Source organism: Sus scrofa, chromosome 2, assembly GCF_054392235.1.
Source record: "Sus scrofa isolate SSC_HxYL_T2T_F1_AM1 chromosome 2, Sscrofa_HxYL_maternal_Yorkshire_Landrace_v2.0, whole genome shotgun sequence".
Classification (NCBI taxonomy): Eukaryota; Metazoa; Chordata; class Mammalia; order Artiodactyla; family Suidae; genus Sus; species Sus scrofa.
Window position 1 is genome coordinate 151,656,124 of NC_139384.1, and position 20,061 is coordinate 151,676,184.

General features: G+C 40.5%; 2 protein-coding genes and 1 long non-coding RNA gene across 38 annotated transcripts in view; 2 read left to right on the forward strand and 1 right to left on the reverse strand.

Annotated features, from left to right (window-relative positions):
* Positions 1-20,061, forward strand: part of PSD2 (pleckstrin and Sec7 domain containing 2) — a 684,196-nt gene that overhangs the window by 216,333 nt on the left and 447,802 nt on the right. The window lies entirely within an intron of this gene.
* MATR3 (matrin 3) overlaps positions 1-20,061 on the forward strand; it is a 50,698-nt gene that overhangs the window by 11,752 nt on the left and 18,885 nt on the right. For 9 of the 36 annotated variants that reach the window (XM_085014729.1, XM_085014738.1, XM_085014730.1 and 6 more), the window contains exons 1-2: positions 5,748-5,812; positions 18,753-19,843. The exons of 4 other annotated variants lie outside the window; for them this stretch is intronic. Coding sequence is in view for 25 of the 32 variants with exons in the window: in XM_005661708.4 (XP_005661765.1) it covers positions 18,932-19,843 (912 nt within the window). In the remaining 7 variants the exon portion in view is untranslated. Of the gene's footprint in view, positions 1-5,747; positions 6,036-6,526; positions 6,621-18,752; positions 19,844-20,061 lie in introns of those variants that run through there. 23 more of the 36 variants (XM_021084851.2, XM_021084847.2, XM_021084855.2 and 20 more) reach the window with 7 other exon arrangements.
* Positions 5,720-13,542, reverse strand: LOC146405773 (uncharacterized). The gene is made up of 3 exons (XR_014838877.1): positions 9,821-13,542; positions 9,449-9,518; positions 5,720-8,212 (listed from the first exon to the last, which is right to left on the reverse strand). It is a non-coding gene; the product is annotated as an uncharacterized LOC146405773 (long non-coding RNA).

Below are 20,061 nucleotides of genomic sequence, written 5' to 3' on the forward strand. Positions count from 1 at the left end.
CCTACTAAAAGAAAGCTTTGTTCTAAGGTTTTATTCAAAGGCAATTAGGTGGAAGAAAATAAATGTAGAAATAGGGAAAGCGGTAAAAATCAGTAATAGATGGTAAGTTTACTTACTTGATACGGGTATCGACTGAGAATAGTTCATTGATGTAGCAAGTAATGTTTAAAGATAAAGTGGAAGGAAAACTAAGCTAGGAATAATTAAGGAGATGTATAAAATATATAAGAAAATGTCAAAATAATGACAAACACAAATGAGACCTAAAAAGGTTGTCATGCCATATCCACTAAGTCTCAGATCATTCTAAAGAAAAAGACGATGATACTGGCACCTGAGTAGACCACCCTGAATGGAACAGAAATAGATGCTGAAACAAATGAAATGGTGCAGGAAAACAGGGAATCTGTATCTTAATCATGTAGTAACTTTGTCTTCTAAGTGGAAAAATTAAATGAATATTTCTTAAAAAGTGGGTGTGTCTAGAATTTTTAAAATTCCATATGGAAAAACAATGAGGAAAAATCTCAAAACCAATGTTTGCCAAGAGTTATTTTTCTTAAATGGCCACAGCCATGGCAGACCAGAGCTGTGCACTGCTGTTTTCTTTTTTCTTTTTTTTGTCTTTTTGCCATTTTCTTGGGCCGCTCTCGCAGCATATGGAGGTTCCCAGGCTAGGGGTAGAATTGGAGCTGTAGCCACCAGCCTACACCAGAGCCACAGCAACGCTGGATCCGAGCTGCGTCTGCAACCTACACCACAGCTCATGGCAACGCCGGATCCTTAACCCACTGAGCAAGGCCAGGGGTCGAACCCGCAACCTCATGGTTCCTAGTCGGATTCGTTAACCACTGCACCACGACGGGAACTCCTGCTGTTTCTTTTAACCCACCTCAGTGGGCCAGGGCTCAAACCCATGCTTGCACAGCAACCTGAACCACCGAAGTCGGATTCTTAACACATTGCATCACTGTGGGAGCACCAAGGGTCAGTTTTTCTTTAATACAATTGTTAGAGGCAAAAGCTCATTAACCCAATACATAATGGGCATAAGATATAAACAGTGAAAAAGTTGATGTGCATTTACCAATTAAATTTGAAATCAAAATTCCATTTCCCAGAAACCAGATTTACAAATAGAATTTGAGAAGTTGTCAAAGGAACGGGGGAACAGATACTCCATTATACGGTTAATTGGTATGATCTCTAAGGAGGGCAGTCTAGTTTTTTTGTTTTGTTTGTTTTTAGACTGCAGCATGCATGTGCAGAGACTCACTTCCCATACCAGAGATTGAACCTGGGCTGTAGCAGTGAAAGTACAGAATCCTAACTACTAGACCACCAAGGGAACTCCTGCAGTTTCATTTTTAAACTAAAAATGACTATATTCTGACTTAAACACATTCCAAATGCAATCAAAAGATAATTTGAGACATTTGAAAATGAGGGAGTACCCGTCTTGGCTCAGTGGTTAACGAATCCAACTAGGAACCATGAGGACACAGGCTCGATCCCTGGCCTGGCTCAGTGGGTTAAGGATCTGGCACTGCTGTGAGCTGCGGTGTAGGTCATAGATGCGGCTCAGATATAGCGTTGCTGTGGCTGTGGTGTAGGCCTGCAGTTGTAGCTCCGATTCGACCTCTAGTCTGAGAACCTCCATATGCCGCAGGTGTGACCCTAAAAAGACCAAAAAAAAGAAAGAAAATTAAATGATATTCCAATGTTTATATTTATTAGAAAACAGAGGAGTTCCCATTGTGGCACAGCGGAAATAAATCCTACTAGTATCCATGAGGACATGGGTTCAATCCCTGGCCGTATCAGTGGGTTAAGGATCCAGTATTGCCATGAGATGTGGTGTAGGTCACAGATGCGGCTCCAATTTGGCATTGCTGTGGCTGCGGTGTAGGCCTGCAGCTGCAGCTCCAATTTAACCCCTAACCTGGGAATTTCCATATGCCATGGGTGTGGCCCTAAAATGCAAAAAAAAAAGAAAAAATAGTTATGATCTCCCACAGTGTCTGCTTTTGCTAAATTGCAGAGTATTTCTGGCAGAGACTATGGGCCCAGGAGCCTCAAGTATCATTTGGCCTTCTATAGAAATTTTGACTGACCACTGTTGTAGAACAGCAGCATAGGATAAAAGTTTCTGCAATGATAGAAATGTTCTCCAAGCTGTCCACTATCTAAATGTAGATAGTAGGACTGCAGAGGTCCCTGCTGGCTCAGTGGGCTAAGGATCTGCTGTTGTCACTCAGGTTGCTGCTTTCTCCAAGGTTTGATCCCATGTCTGGGAAGGGAGGTCCTACATGTCAACCCCATGACAAAAAAAAAATATATATATATATATATATATAAAATAGGAGATCCTTAAAATACACAAATGGTTGATAGTAGTTGCCTTTATGTAAGGGAACAGTGATTGGGAAAACATTGCTGTATTTCTTATTTAAAAACCTTAAACCCTTTTCCCCTCTGTTGCCACTATTGAAAGCCACTGCTGTGGAGTGGGTTCATCCTGTCCCCATCCTGAGGGTGTGGCCAAATAAAAAAACTGGGTTTGCATTTATGTACAACCTAGTTCATATTCTGGCTTTGTCACTCTAGCTACATTCCCTTAGGCAAACTTCTTAATCTTTAAGACAAGATTAAAGGTTCTTTACTCTCTGATTATAATGCATTATCAAAGAAACTTTACAAAAAATAATGCCTTATCAGCTGACTTAGTGATTGTGGTGTCAGAATACGTGCCCTCTATATGGTTCCTCTGCTCAAAACACTAAAAGCTCTTCATTTTCAGCTCCAGTCTAGACTATTCTGGCGATTAAACCTTTATTCCAACCTTGTCTCTTAGATCTTTCAAAGTCTCAGCAGAAGTTCTTCTTAGCCTCCTTATCCCTGGTACCACACGTACTCCCAAGAACCTGAATGTGAATAGAGCTTTTGATCTCTCTCTCTCTTGATAGCCAGGTACTTCGAGGCCAGGTTCCTTGTCCAGTCTTCATCAGACTGGGATCCTCAAGAGCTGGTACTTGGTCTTATATCCATCATTGTATCCCTACCCTGGGACAGTGCTTTTCATGAAATAGGTACTTAATGACTGAAATCTTGTATGATTTCCAATGGTTTCCAATGTCTTTTGCTGTTGACCCACAAACCAGATTCCCCAATAAATAATTACTCAACTGAAAAAGTTTGCCTTTTCTTTGTTTGATCACCAAATGGCATTAACAGCTTTGTATAAAAGCATGGTAAGTGTATATCTGAACAAAGATGCATTCATGTTTCTTTCTCCAGAAAAGCAGAACCTCTTTTTCCAGTCAAAGTTGGGGACAACATAAATAGAACTCATCCAAAATCATTTGGAATCAACAGAAAGCTGATCTGGTTTCCACTGAAGGAGGACCCAAGATTCACTAAAGATTTGTGTTCTCCCTTAAATTTCATACCAATGACTAGTGGGCTCATTCAAGCGACCCCAGTTCTTGCTATCTTCTGTGGAATGCTTTCTCAGAGCCTATAGAAAATCATACAATATTCTTGGAGATGTGGGATTAGTTTAACTCTTCACAAAGGCTATTTTAGTATTTTTCCTCATGCAACTCTAGCGCTCTCCACAGATGGCTTAGTCACAGAAAATTGAAGTCACCTAATTCCTAATGAAAACCATCTGCCATATCTCTTGTTACACTAAATGCATGTCTCCTTCAGATCACATTCGTTGAGTAGCATCCAGTATGAATTCTCCCTTCTCTACCTGTTTATTTTCAACCAGTCCTTTGCTAAGATAACTTTTGGCAAATGTTTTAATTGTGTTCAACACTCTCCCATATTTAGTAAAACAAGCCTTCCTCCACCTTGCTTTCTCCTCTCTTCATAGCTAAACTTTCTGTATTCAGTTGTTTCCATCTTACTGCTTTCCATACACTCAGCACTTACTGACTTCTCCCGCTTATTGGGGAGCAATGCAATGAAAATGTCCATGTGTAGATGTTTTTAGTCCTAGTGTGACCTCCTGGTAGCACATGACCCTGTCGATCACTTTCTTCCTTAAATACTTTGGCTGGCAAGGCAATACAATTTGTGTCTCTCCTCTTTCCACATCTTTGCTCCCCTTTCCCAAATGTACTCACTTGGTCTCTCTGGGGGGGCATGCTGAAGTTCAGGGGTCAGCGATCTAACCCTAGCCACAGCAGTGGCTGGATCCTTAACTCACTGAGCCACCAGTGGGTAATTCTCTACCAGTTTCCTTAAACAGAGTAGTCATTCATTCATTCATCTTCCATATCCAATCAAGTTAGTGAGACTTGCTTTTTGTCCTAAATGATCTCTTCAATTTTCTCCATGTCTGCTCTTCAGCACTGCACCCTCCACTATCTTGACAATGGATCCAGAAGGATTTTTCAAAGTGTGCTCGAATCTGATTCAGCACACTTTTAAAAATTAAAAATTTGATGGAGTTCCCATTGTGGCTCAGTGGTTAACAAATCCAACTAGGAACGATGAGGTTGCGGGATCAATCCCTGGCCTCGCTCAATGGCTTAAGGATCTGGCGTTGCCATGAGCTGTGGTGTAGGTCGCAGACGTGGCTCGGATCCCACGTTGCCGTGGCTCTGGCGTAGGCTGGCAGCTACAGCTCCGATTCGACCCTTAGCCTGGGAACCTCCAGATGCCATGGGTGTGGCCCTCAAAAATCCAAAAAAAAAAAAAATTAAAAATTTGAGGGCTATTAATCTGACTTGTATTCATTAATTTACCTCAGGTGTCAGGTGACTGCCTGTCCCTTTGCATTTAAACTTGAAACCTGGAGGTTCTGCTGTAGGACAGTGGGTTAAGAATCTTGACTGCAACGGTTTGGGTTGCTGTGAAAGTCCCTGGGGCAGTGGGGAAAAGGATTCAAACCCTGGCTTGCAAACTTCCATATGCAATGGGTTTGGCCATAAAATTAAACCTTGAAACCCCAGACAAATGGCCCCTTCCTCCAGCATTATCTACAATTCTCAGATTTTTCACACATCCTATATTCCTTTGCTCATAGGGGACTTGTCTCAAGAGTTGACATTCTAATTTACCAAATGGGTGTTCCCTCTGTGGCATAAGGGTAAAGGTGTCGCCGGAGTCCTGGTTCCATTCCCTGGTCCAGCACAGTAGGTTAAGGATCCGCCGTGGCACGGATCTGATCCCTGGCCTGGAAATTGCTTTTGCCTCCAGGTGTTCAAAACAGGGGGGAAAAATTCACCAAATGCCAGCAGCCGTCCTTCAGGATGATACGGGTTTTCGTTATTTTCAGTGACCATCTGCTTGGAACTGCTAAGATTAAAAACTAGCCGCAATGGTATCAGTCCCCACTTCCAGGCTCTACCTACTACTTGGCAAATCATTAAAGAATACCAGAGAAGACAGAAATCGAGTCTAAGCCAGGCACTCCCCAGACTCGCTTCTAACGCATACCCTAATTTAAAATTTGCACTATACAATCTAGAGGGGAGTTGGGAGAAATCCTTTGTGGGATTCGAACGCGTAAACTGCGGCTCTCCAGTCCCCGCCACTGCTGCGGGATTGAAGAACAACGACCGCCGCCGAAGCCGCGAGCGGCGAGCGCGCGCTGAGTAGGGGGAGGGGCCAGGCGCGCGCAGAAACGGGACCCGAGGTGGGTGGGGGCAAGCTCTCTCGCGAGAGTGGGTTTGTTCTTGGGCTGCAGCCGCCGCTGCCACCTCTTACCAGCGCCGTTGCTGCGGGGGATTGTGGGAGCCTCAGCGTCCCGCTCGCTTGGAGAGAGGTACCTCTCCTTTTCCCTCTCCCTTTTCTTAAGGTAGGCGTGAAGCGGGTAAGAATCGGGGTGGGGTGGCCGGGGGCTCTCCGCGTCCGCCGAGAGGAGGCAGGGACAGCGACAAGGGCCTCGGGGAACCGGCGGCGCGCCTTTCTTGCTCGCTCCCGCTCTGCCTCCCTCCGCGCTGCGTATGTGAGCCGCCTGATCGGCGGCCGCCATGTTAGGAGCGCAGTGGCGGCGCAACCAGCCTCCTCGAGCGGCGGAGGTGAGCGGTCCCGGAGGGAGACACCGGGCCAGCCAAGGGCCCAGGGTGCGGTGGGAGCGTCGGGGGGAGCCGAGGGCAGGCGATCGGCCAAGCTTCCTGCGTCCTGACCTGGCTGTGGGCGGGGGCGGGACAACGAGCCCGTTACACGCGGGTTGCAGCGTTGAGGGAAAAGGAGGAGCGCTCGAGGCCTGAGGGACTGACTGTCCGTAGGGGGCCTGCCGTTTGGGGAGGTTAGTTAAGCTAGCGAAGGCCTGGGAGAGCGCCGGCCGCAGGTATGTTGGCTTTTTCTAGTTTTGCGCCCTCCAAAATGGAGGGTTTCGCAGACTCGGAAAAGCTTATCCGTTTGAGCAGCGTTTCTTTCTCGGTGTCGCGGCTTTGGCCCTTCTCCTCGCGCATCGTTTCGTAGCGCCCCCTAAGACGGCCCCGTCCCCCGCCCACACATGCGCGCGCGATTTTAGCCGGACCTCAGACCCCGTCCCTCCCCACCCGCCGTCGCGGAAAAATGGCCGAAAAATGAAACGTTAACGCTTGTTTTTCGTGTTGCGTCGTGGATAAAGCCTTGTGCAGTACGCGGCGAGGCAGGAGGTTGGTTCTTGCGAGGGAGTCCCCTCGCATTCCTTCCCTCTTTATTGAAATACTCTCGGTCTCGGCGCCTCGAGAGAGGCTGGTGTGGCGTGGGGACCTTCCGGTTTCCAGACAAAGGGTTTAGGGTACTGTGCTGGAGTCGCGGCATCGTTGTTCTTTTCATTGCCGGCGCTGTGCCGCGTTCTGTGTTCTGCAGGGACTTTTCCCATTTACGGTGGAGGACTATCTCCTAGCTGTGTATCGTGCTCGCTGGCCCTATTCTGTGGAATAGTCCTGTTGGATCAGTTACAATTTTCCAGCCAGTTATTTCTAGAACGGTTGTGGCGATTCCGAAATTCTAGTCCTAAGCGCACTGGAATGGTGTGCGAGGCCTTGATTTCCCAGGTCGTCGTCGTGAGATTTTGCATTGATGCTGGGGGCTTGTTGACCAAAGCGTGGTTAAAGATTTTTTTTTTTTTTTAAACAGTCAGCAAAACACAGTTTTCTTCCAGGTACGTTTAAACAGTTGTACTCCGCGGGCAAAAATGAGATTTTGGGCTATTTGCATACGTGTTCCAAATAAAATTCCCTTTGAAAACTAAATGGCTCAGTCATCTACAGAGTCTATCGACATAATTGTTTAACGTTAGTTTTTTTTTTTTTTTTTTGGAACTCAAGGCGGGGAGGGCAGATTTTTGTTGCAAAAACGGTGCGTGACTCTTCTGCTTAACTAAACCTAAACACAGTTGAAGAACTGAACTACCTTAAGGTTCTCTGGCTGGTTATGTAAGGTTTGGAAAAGAGATCTTAGCCCGAAGCGTTTGTGTTCAAAGTGCCTTAAATTTACATTTCTTCCTTTGCGCCGTTAGGTGCTGATAACATTAGTGTATGCTTTATGCAGAGAGGAAGTTTGCACGTTATATTAATCTTCTCGGCTGTTAAGTGGAGTTGCTTTTACGGAACATTTTGAACTGATTAATTCTGAAGGGTTTAACCACCCTTGACCTGAACATTGTGTATGTTAAAGTCTTTAAACATACTAATTTTACTAATGCTTTTAGGGAAATTTAAATGCTAAATAGTATTACAAGTTGATATATAAACAAATTCTAGCAATTAGAGAATGCAAAGAGTTTTACGTAATTTTAGAAATAACAGGTAATTCAAATCCCTAAGATTACAGAATTAAAAACCAAGGAAGTGGTGTTATGTAGTTAACTAATGTCATTGCTGCCAGTGTGTTCTAGAACCCTTGCATTTTGATTGGATACTTGATTCAGGCTCTGCATGTTACAGTAAATAGGTTTAAAAATGGAAGAACTGCACTTAAAGGAATTTATCCTAAGGGAATAGTGTGTCAAAGATTTGTGTAAATAAATGTTAATGTTGGTTATTAAGCATATTTTAAAAATCTGAAAGCATCAATATTTGGACATCTGCTAATTAGAGTGTGGCCATCAAGTGGAAATCTATACAGCTATTTAAAACAGTGTTTTAAGAGGAGAGTAATGATGGGAAAATTACAGCAGAATATATAGTACTAAGTGGGAAGAAATGAAGTACTTTCTTTTCTTTTTTTCTTTGTGTCTTTTTGCCTTTTCTAGGGTCGCACCCTCGGCATATGGAGGTTCCCAGCTAGGGGTCGAATAGGAGCTGTAGCTGTCGGCCTACACCAGAGCCACAGCAGCGCCAGATCTGAGCCACATCTACAACCTACACCACAGCTCACAACAACGCTGGGTCATTAACCCGCTGAGGGGGCCTAGGGATTGAACCCACAACCTTATCGTTCCTAGTCAGATTAGTTGTCTCTGCGCCACAAGGGGAACTCCAAATGAAGTACTTTCAAAGGCTACATGTCTACAATTCTCTCAAATCAATGGCTTTTCTGCTCTACCTTTATTCACTGAACAACTTTCCTACCTATAAACCTTTTTGTCAGACATTTCAGAACTCTTTGTCCTAATAATCTAATGAAAAGACTCACATGTATCTAGAAACTTTTTTTATTGGCTGCACATGTGGCATGTAAAAGTTCCCTGAGCCAGGGATCCAGCATGCACCACAGCAGTGACAACACCAGGTCCCTAACTCGCTGAGCCGCTAGGGAACTCCAGCAATTCTAAATTAAAGTGATTTCCAACCGTGTTAACTTTGAGATAACCATAAACATTAAAAATTGTAAGGAGTTCCCTGGTGAGCGGGTTAAGGATCCAGCGTTGTCACTGCTGTGGCTTGGGTTTGATCCCTGGCCTTGGACCCAAACCACCCGTCTAGTTAGGGGGAGGGAGGAATTGGGAGGGTGAGAATAAGGTATACGCATTACTGTATGAAATAGATGATTAATGAGAACCTACTGTATAGCACAGGAAAGTCCACTCAATAGTTTGTAATAACCTATATGGGGGGGGAAGAATGGATGTTTTTGTGTGACTGATTCCCTTTGCTGCTCACCTGAAACTAATACAACATTGTAAATCAGCTATCCCCCAATAAAATTTAAAAAACAAAAATCATAAAACCCTACACTGTCTACAACCCTTCCACTCCCCCCACAATTTAGTATTGTCCACCCCAAACTTTGTCAAGCAAGTATACTAAGTTTTTAAAATTTTTAAACATTCTAACTTAAATTTTTTTTACTTAAAAATTTTAATTATTAGTCGTTCCCATCGTTGCCAGTGGAAACGAATCTGACTAGTATCCTTGAGGACGCAGGTTCAATCCCTGGCCTCACTTAGTGGATTAAGGATCTAGCATTGATGTGAGTTGTGGTATAGGTTGCAGGCCTGCTTTGCTGTGGTGGAAGCCATCAGCTATAGCTCCGATTCAAACCCTAGCCTGGGAACCTCCACATGCCATGGGTGTGGCCCTAAAAAGACCAAAAAAAATTTTTTTTAACCAGTTTTAATTATTGCACTTTAGTGGTGGCTCAGTGGGTTAAGGATTTGGCCTTTGTCACTGCTGTGGCACAGGTTCAATCTCTGGATCGGGAGTTTCCGTCTGCCAATGATAAGGCCAAAAATAAAACAAATTTAAACTTTAAAAATTTATTTAAAGATTTTAAAAAACTATTCCAAAGCTTAAGGCTAATTGGTATAATTTTTGTTTTGTTTTATTTACTGGAAATTTTGTTTTGTTCATGCCCATGGCTTCCAAAAATTGCCAGACTAAGGATTGAACCCACACCACAGCAGTGACAATGATGATCCTTAACCCACTGAGCCACCAGAGAACTTCTCTGGAAAGTTTTAAATGCCATAATTTCTGGCTTTCTTTTGTCCACAGTGTGGCAAGCCTGTGTTTTGTTGGTGCTAGTTTAGTCAGAAACAGGTTAGTAGGAAAAAAAGAGGATTCCCATGGTAGGGGTTGGAAGTATAATTCTTCCTAGCTATTGCTATATTTATAGATGCTGCTGGGTAAGAAGAGCAAAGCAGGGGGGAATTTCTATAGTAGATTCATAGTGGGTAGGCAGTATAGATGCAAGTGTAGAAAGTGCTCTATTGATACTGGAGTCTCAGGATATTTGATTTGCAGTATCATAGGTTGTTAATGAGGGTAGATGACTTTTTGATCTTTCAAGGTGATTTGTATGGTTTTTTCCCTCTGGGGGAAAACAAGAGTATTAAGAATTTTCTTTTGGTATAGTCACATATAGGATAAGAGCTTATACCCATGTAAACTTATGTTTAATGTTTAAAGGCAAGGGATCACCCGATTCCCACAACAGTTTTACCTAAATATTCTTGCTGTGAAAAGATGTGAACTAGAACAATTTTAATGCTTAGCTGTGTGTCCTTGTGTGGACTATGATAGTCTGGAAAAGCACAATGGAGGATGGAGTTTTACACTTAAGCTTCAGAAGACACCAAAAAATAGTCACAGCAGCATTATTGGTAATGACAGGAAAGTGAAAACCGTTTATCTAAATGTTCATCTTCTGCAAAATGGCTAAGTGTATGTACCATATACCTTAATGGCATATCAAGATACCATAATGCTATCTATATTGCAGTGAAAATACAGGTTTAATTCATGTGTAAATCAGTTCTTAAAAGAAAGTAAGAACAGTACATACATATTAAGCTAGTTTGTGTAAGCTTTAGAAAATTGGAGTTCCATTATGGTGAAATGGGTTAAGGATCCAGCATTGACACTGTAGCGGCATGCATCGCTACTGTGGCACAGGTTCAGTTCAGTTCGCAGGTTCAGCTCACGCTTGCCATGAGCACTGCCAAAAAGAAGGAAAGGAAAAGAGAAAAAGAGATGCAAAATTAATACTTTAAAAAGAGTTGTCTGTTAAGCGGTTAAACTTAAGAGACCGCAGAAGTGGAGGAGGAATCATTGGAAATTGGTTGGTAGAAGGTGTCGGAAGTATTGTTAATGTTGTTTCTAAAGTTGGGATGTTTGTATACGCTGTGGTTTGTATGTCAAGGGGTGTGCTGGGCCTTAAGAGAATTACTAGTGTTAAATGGAGAACATAGAGATGTATTACAGCTAATAATTTTACTTGAACAAGTACTAAGCAGTTTCTGTCACTGTTCATAGAGATTTTGATTAAGATGTTGACACGTGGTAGAAAATTATTTTAGAGAAGTAGAATGTAACGGATATATGTGAAAGGGATTGAAAACTATAGTGTGAACTTCATGTGGTGAGTAGTAGGGAGTAGTATGTTTTTGAAGAGAGGGTAAAATAATGAGCAATGGTTTAAGAGTCTTGTATTTTAAGCTGTGAACATGAACAGAAGTTCATCTGAAAGATAGGAGGACTGAGTATCTCCAGTAAGGCTACGGCAGAGGAGATAGAGGGGTATGGACTGCATTTCTGAAAAATGAGCAGGTAATTTAAAGGTAGAGTGGAAATAGAAAAGGAAGAGCTTTCGTTTGTTCACTTGCAGTAGAATCCAGTTTTCTTTTTCAATCTTATTTCTCTAGGTTACTACCAGTCTTTAAATCTGTTCTTTTAAAGCTGACTTCTACTTGGGTAAAAAAAAGTTCAAATTTTAGTTCTGGCTTTGAGTAGCAATAGATGAGATATTATAGTTGATATGTGAAATAGGGAGTACAGTACAAGTGAAAGGTGTATATGTCTCTGGGTCAGTCCTTCTATTTTGTTTTCTCATTGGTTGTGAGGATCAGATTACTTAAGGGAGATGATCACTAAGTTGCTTTCTTTGTGCCAGGCACCATGAAATGGTTGTTGTTTTTGTTCCCATTTCATTTTATTATTATATATTTTTTTGGCTGCACCTGCAGCACATGTGAGTTCCTGGGCCAGAGATGGAAACAGCTCCACAGCAGCACCACGAACCACTGCAGTGACAACACCAGATCCTTAACCTGCTGTGCCACAAGAGCAATCCTGAGTTGCTTTTGTGGTTCAGTGGACTAAAAACCTGATGAGTATCCATGCGGCTGAGGGTTCAGTCCCTGGCCTAGCTGCAAGCTGTGGTTTAGGTTGAATATGTTGCTTGGATCCGCATGGCTGTGGCTGTGGTATATAGGTCAGCATCTTCAGCTCCGATTTGACCCCTAGCCGGCAAGCTTCCGTATGCTGTGGGTGTGACCCTAAAAAGAAAATAAAGAGATGGAGTTTCCGTCGTGGCTCAGCAGAAACGAGTCTGACTAGAATGCATAAGTGTGAAGGTTCGGTCCCTGGCCTTGCTCTGTAGATTAAGGATCTGGTGTTGCCATGAGCTGTGGTGTAGCTGGCAGATGCAGCTCAGATCCTGTGTCGCTGTGGCTGTGGCGTAGGCTGGCAGCTCCAGCTCTGATTCGACCCCTAACCTGGGAATCTCTGTACGCTGAGGGTGCATCCCTAAAACAAAGAGAGAGAGAACTCCTTATTCCCACTTTACCTATGACAGGACAAACAGATACTAAGTAATTTGCCCTAGAGCACACAGCTATTTTGTAGTAGAACTAGGATTCAGTTCAGACATTTAGGCTCTAAAAATCTCAGATTATATCAGGATTTACATGCATGTTTGTCGAAACCAAGAGAGTAGATCATAAAGTTGTCAGTGGAGGGGAAAATCTTAAGGGTGCAGAATGGATGGTGTCTTGAGGAAAACCACAAATTTTGCCCTTTTTTTCCCCTCTCTCTCTTTTTCAGGCATATAGAAGTTTCTGGGCTAGGGATCAAATCCAAGCCACAGCTGCAGCAATGCCGGATCTTTAACCCACTGAGCAAAGCCAGGGATTGAACATGCATTCTCACGGATACTCTTAATCCACTGAGCCATGAGAATTCCAAACTTTGCTTTTTAAGTAAAGAAGAGAGTCAAGTTAGTGTCATGTGTCAAGAGTCAGAATTGTCCATTAAATGGAATAACTGTCCATCCTGTAGTATGAATTTACCTAATCAGTTCTCTGTATTGCTTCAAATCTGAAAATATTTAATGTCCAATTGGTAAAGTCACTAGGAAAAAAATTTAAGCCTAGGAAGAAGAAAAATATTCCAAGTCTTAATAAAGGAATCCTTTCTACAGATTACACTGAAGATTTTATTTTAGCAGCTGAAGGGACTGTTAGCCTTAGGATCAAGAAGTGGGTTAGAAGTTGAATCTGTCAGGTGGATTAAGACCAATAGTCTTAAAGCACTTACAACTATAAAGTGTAGTGCCAAAGAAGGCTGGAAAACAAGTATTAATATTTTTATCTTTGTGTGTGATGAGGCATGTAGTACAAAACTGAAATTAATAGAGCTGGATAGGCAACAACGGTAAACTGTATAGAATGGGGAATTATAGCCATTATCTTGTAATTGCTTATAATGGAGTATAATCTGCAACAATACTGAATTATTATGCTATACCCCTGAAATTAATATAGTATTATAAGTCAACTACAATTAAAAAAATAGAGCTGGGACTTTATTTCCTAAGGGGTTTACTATTTAAATTGATTAGTGGTTTTATTTTTTCAAAAAAAAAAAAAAACTTTTTGAGTCGCTCGAAGACACGCCATACTGAGATGAAATTATGGCACTAAAGAACATAGACTAAATTTAAGGTTTTAAAGTGGCTCAAACTCTACATAATTAATTATTTTAACATTTAAAAAACATTTTAAAAATCAAACCCATCATGGTTCAGCAGTTAACAAACCCGACCAGCATCCATGAGGACATGGGTTTGATCCCTGGCCTTGCTCGGTGAGTTAAGGATCCAGCATTGCCATGAGCTGTGGTAGAGATCACAGACGCAGTTCGGATCCTGAGTTGCTGTGGCTTTATATGTGCAGGGAAAAGATACGGTGATGTAAGCTAACAATAAAATGAAATTTTACTTAAAATGGGAACTATGTTATTTATAAAGTCATTATAAAATTAATAGGTGAGATGAATGTGGGAACTCAATGGGTTGGGATCGGCACCATCTCTGGAGCTTCAGGAGGCAGGTTTGATCCCCAGCCCCGCACAGTGGGTTAAGGATCTGGGGTTGCCACAGCTGCATCAAAGGTCCTAGCTGTGGCTAGGATCTGATCTCTAGCCCGGGAACTCAATATGCCTCAGGCCAAAAAAGAAAGAAAAATTAATAGGTGAGAAATTATAAAATAAGGAGTAATTAACCTAACCCTGTACTTTTAATTGGACATGAGTCAGATGCTTGGTTTAAAGTTCTGACCAGCAATTAATGGTTTTGTGTGATTGGTGACAAAACTTAAGCAGCTACCTTTCCCAGTTATTCTTCTTTAACTTACTAATAGTTAACTGTTGGTGACATGGTGAGGAAATTTTAATGTATTGGTATTGTTGGTTGCTACTTATATTTGGCATATTTTCACTTGAATAATGAAATACTCTTGCACCCTTTTGTGTTTTTAATTTAGAAGGGGAAAATACTGTAAGAAACTATTGTTTTCCAGCTGTTGCTTGTTAAATTTTTATGTGCGATTAAAGGGTTATTGTAAGATGATTTTGGAATGAAGATGGTCTCCTTTGCTGTGTTAAATTTATTCTTTATAATGGTAGAACATTCTCCTCACATTTTCATTTGTGTTGTTTTAAGAAGAAATTTTGCACATCTTTTTGTTGTTAAATGAGGCTTGTGTTTTGCACTGTCGATTTTTAAATAAATACACACACATACATATATGTGTATATAAAAAAAGGGTTATTGTAATGTCAGCATGTGGATATTTCTTTTTTGAGTATTTTTACAAGCCTTTATGATTATACTGTCTTAAAATTAGTTGTTTTTAAGAAGTGATTATTTTGGAGTTCGCGTTGTGGCACAGTGGAAATGATTCCAACTAGTATCTTTGAGCATGCCGGTTTGATCCCTGGCCTTGCTTTGTGGGTTGGTGACCCGGTGTTCTCCTGAGCTGTGGTGTAGGTCACAGATGCAGCCCAGATCCCGTGTTGCTGAGATTGTGGTATATGCTAATACCTTTTAAAGAACTAAAGTCTGGGAGTTCCCATTGTGGCTCAGTGGTAATAAACCCAACTAGTATCCATGGGGATCCGGGTTCCGTCCCTGGCCTTGCTCAGTGAAGGAAGGATCCAGCAATGCCATGAGCTGTGGTGTAGATCAGACTTGGCTGGGCTGGGATCTGGCGTTGCTGTGGCTGTGGCATAGGCCAGCAGCTACAGCTCCAATTCCACCCCTCTCCTGGGAACTTTCATATGCTGCAGGTTTTGTCCCAAAAAGCAAAAAAATAAAAATAAAAACCTTAAGTCTGCTTATGCTCATTTTACCTTATGCTAAATAACTCTCTGAAAGAGTATGTAAAAGGACTAAAAGGTAATCCTACATAGGAAATCTAGATATGGAACACTTTTTTGTTTCTGATCTCCATAGTCTTTCTGGGTATGTTAAGCTTATGTTTTTTTCTGAAGTATTTTAGCATTCCATTTCTTTTTTTTCTTTTTATGGCCGTACTTGAAGCATATGGAAGTTCCCCAGCTAGTGGGTGAATCAGAGGTGCAGTTGCTTGCCTACGCCACAGCTGTGGCAACACTGGATCCTTAACCCACTGAGCCACAGTGGGAACACCCGAGTTCCATTTCTTTTAATTGGAGAAGAAAATAAATTCGTCGAAGAGTATCAGATAGCATGGAATGTGGGGTTGAGTATTATTAACTGAAACTTGAGTATTATTAACTGTTAAGCATACATACAGATATTTGTTCAGGTGTTGAATGTGAAGCCAGCATCTTCAGTAGCACTTAGAGTTGTACCATGAACTAGGTTTAAGTTCCAGATTAATTATTTAGAATTGTTGATAGAAAACAGGTCCTTACGTGGCAGCAGAGTGGGTTAAGAAGCCAACTGTAGTGACTTGGCCTAGCGCAGTGTATCCGGCGTTGCTACAGCTGCAGCTTGAGTTCAATCCCTTCTATATGCCACAGGTGCATCCATAAAATTAAAACAAATTGTTTGCAAAAACGAGAATTTTAGTTGAGAATTTGAATATCAGGTTTTGGTTAAATGACGTTTGTGAAGCCTAACTATGGATAATGCTGTTTTGTTAATAGTGTTTACTGATTTTGGGGGGAGGGGGAAGGTACTTGTTTTTTGGAAGTGAAAGATTCTGCGTTAATGGGTGTTTAGAATTTATTGTACAAAGAATTTAAGTGGGTAAATTGGGTCTTGATATTACATTCTAGATTAGTTGTCTCAAAGGAACTATTTTCAAACTTTATTAACATCTATGAAAAGGTAGTTTTGTAACTGTAAAAAAACAGGCAGTAAAAGAAGCTAATCTTTAAACAGAAAAATCTTTAAATTAGTAAATGGCTCGTTATTGTACTTTCATAGGCAGTCTTAAAGGAGCCTTTTAAAGTGGCTTATTAATCTTACATTTACCATTGCCCAAAAATACTAAAGGAACTTTTTATAAATGCTCTTGTACCGGTGCTGTCTTGTCTGCCTTTCTTAATTTCTTCGTTCTAATAAAAGATTTTTAAGAACTTTGTTTGTTTTAACCAAAAGTCTGACTTAAGTTCCTTTTTAGTAATGCTATTCTCATGTTTGTGAGTGAAACTGCGTTTTAAGTTGAAATTCTTGAGTTACAAAAATATTAAGGTTATTCTTAATAAATTACAAGTTGTCATGGGATTTACATGGTTTGTCTTGCCCTTTTTCTTAGTTTTTCTGACATCCATTTTGTTTTTGTCTTAAGGTTATCATCTTCTACCTTTACTTCTCTTAACCTTTCCTTTTTGCAGATCCACCATTTTCATATATGCTCTAAAGGAAAGTAATTGAGATCTTTGTAATGCAATAATCATTTCCTTAAAATATGATCAAATTAAAAAATTTACACATGATCATAATGCCACAGTATAATTTCCCAAAGGGAAAAGAATGATTCTTTCAAAAGACTGGCTTTTCAATAATTCAAAGCTTTGGCTATCAAATGAAGGGCAAAGTTGCAATTAATAGTAACTTTGATACTGTGAAATTTTGATTTCGAAAAACCCTCTTAATGGTTTTGATTTTTTTTTTTAAGTATACGTGAGTATTTAGAGGGTCCTAACCAATGTTTACACAGTATTTCACCTGCCATTCTATGTGGCATTTATAAGACATATCAAAGAAACCTTCATCCAACAATGTTCACTTACTCTTGTCTTTATTAAATCTTTAAGTGTAAGTAGTTTACATAGTGGATCTTATCTAGAATTAGTTTCTTTGGTGTCTTTCCTCAAATTCATCTTCCTTGGTGTGCAAAACATCTTCTGTAATTCCAGTCACCTCTGATAGCATTTCTGTGTCTTTTTAACTTTGTTACATCTTTTTGTAAAATCTAACAGTCTTGCCTGCAACTTTTTTTTATACTTCTACCCTGTTTTCGTCCAGTGTTTCCTTACTTTAATCTGTCATTGGTGGAATTAGTCCCATAATAGACTTGTAACTATTGAATATTGCCTGGTTTTTACATTTATAAAGTTTAATATTTTAAACTAACACTTCTTGGGTTATGGGTGATCAAACGTGTGAAACTTAACTGAGCAGTGCCTTCTAGTAGAATTATGTAGCAAAGAATTTAAGATTTATTAACCTCTGTATGTAATTGTGATTATAAAATTGTTTCATCAAGGACATTTATTGTGTACATCACTTGGCTGATGTTTTATGAGATCATACGTAAATACTTTGCAAATTCTTATGTAACAGTTTTTTGAGGTAAAATAATGATTTAAGAAAGAAAATGGAAATTTCATTATTTTCACATCTTGGAGGATTGTGTTCAGAATTTAAATTTTGCAGGTGACTGGGCTATTCTTGTGAAAAGTTTACAGAAATCTATGTAAGCAAGATCTCGTTTTCATTTTAACCTGTTTTTGAGTTCTAGAGGGGCCATAGCCCAGAGCATTAAATGAATGTTAACGGCTGCTACCTTGGGAGTTTCACTTCTTTAAATCACCTATACTTCCTGTACCTGGGTTTTTTCTTGGGAGGTCTCCTGTTTCTGTATTGACCATACTTAGTTCTCCTTACCTTACGAGATTAGAAATGAAATAAGCAACTGCCTGATGTAGGATGGACAATAAGAAGGCAGTTAGTTATTTAGCTTAAATTTGTGCAGAAATCCTTAAACTGTAGGAAATCACTTATTTTTCTTCACATCTGTCTTTTACTGCAATTTGATTTTGCTGCATAAAGGTCTCAACTATTGTGTTTGGTCTTAGGTCTTATACTAGGTACTTGACACCTAAGCTTCATTTACTTTTGATTTTACTTGGTTCTTTCTGATAGTGCTAATAGGTTTCATTTTCCTAAAGCAGAATAAAACTGATTCATCTTTGACTTGCTGACCTTGATTTTTTGTTTTTTAGTCTTCTACTGGAACTTAAGCATCATACTATAGGGTGTATTTTTATTCTTCTAGAAGAAGAAACCCATCTATATTTTTATCTAAATTTTGATGTACTCAGACATCTAACCCTTCAATTGAAATGTTTTTAAATTCAGTATGAAATTCCCTTTAATAGTTAAACTTTAGTGTGAAAGACTACTTTTTAAATATCTATGCAGGCTCTGCATACATCTGAAATCTGTTTAAGATATGTAATTCCTTGTAAGTTTGAGATCTTAAAATGTTTTTTTTTTTAATCAACATGATGCATAAGTTTTTTTTTTCTAAAAAAACGGCATCTACTTAAAGGGATTTATGACTAAAATTGCTTATTTTTCTACAGAGTTGTCTGCTGGTTCTCAGCTTGAAGAAGATTCTACAGTCCTTATTGATCCTTTTTCTTGGCGTTACCATTTTTTTGAAGCAAAGTTAACCTAGTTTTCTAGTTTGAGCTTTCTTTTTGGCCATCTTAAAAAGATTTTTTTTTTTTAATCTATAAACTAGACAAGAGATAGTTCTACAATGTCCAAGTCATTCCAGCAGTCATCTCTCGGTAGGGACTCGCAGGGTCATGGGCGTGACCTGTCTGCAGCAGGAATAGGCCTTCTTGCTGCTGCTACCCAGTCTTTAAGTATGCCAGCATCTCTTGGAAGGATGAACCAGGGTACTGCACGCCTTGCTAGTTTAATGAATCTTGGAATGAGTTCTTCATTGAATCAACAAGGAGCTCATAGTGCACTGTCTTCTGCTAGTACTTCTTCCCATAATTTGCAGTCTATATTTAACATTGGAAGTAGAGGTCCGCTCCCTTTGTCTTCTCAACACCGTGGAGATGCAGACCAGGCCAGTAACATTTTGGCCAGCTTTGGTCTGTCTGCTAGAGACTTAGATGAACTGAGTCGTTATCCAGAGGACAAGATTACTCCTGAGAATTTGCCCCAGATCCTTCTACAGCTTAAAAGGAGGAGAACTGAAGAAGGCCCTACATTGAGTTATGGTAGAGATGGCAGATCTGCTACACGGGAGCCACCATACAGAGTACCTAGGGACGATTGGGAAGAAAAAAGGCACTTTAGAAGAGATAGTTTTGATGATCGTGGTCCTAGTCTCAACCCAGTGCTTGATTATGACCATGGAAGTCGTTCTCAAGAATCTGGTTATTATGACAGAATGGATTATGAAGATGACAGATTAAGAGATGGAGAAAGGTGTAGGGATGATTCTTTTTTTGGTGAGACCTCGCATAACTATCATAAATTTGACAGTGAGTATGAGAGAATGGGACGTGGTCCTGGCCCCTTACAAGAGAGATCTCTCTTTGAGAAAAAGAGGGGCGCTCCTCCAAGTAGCAATATTGAAGACTTCCATGGACTCTTACCGAAGGGTTATCCCCATCTGTGCTCTATATGTGATTTGCCAGTTCATTCTAATAAGGTGAGTTAATGCAACAGATACTTCTAATTTCTTTTACATTGTAGTGCCTATTCTGTATTTACCTATATCTTTTACTCTAATTCTGTAGTCTGATGACACTGAGTTGGTCAAGAATTTTTATGCTTTTGAGAACACTTACTTTATTTGGAAGGTAATTGTTTTTGAGCATTTTAAACCAGGGCTTTACATTAATACAATCTGCCTAGATTACTTCTGGC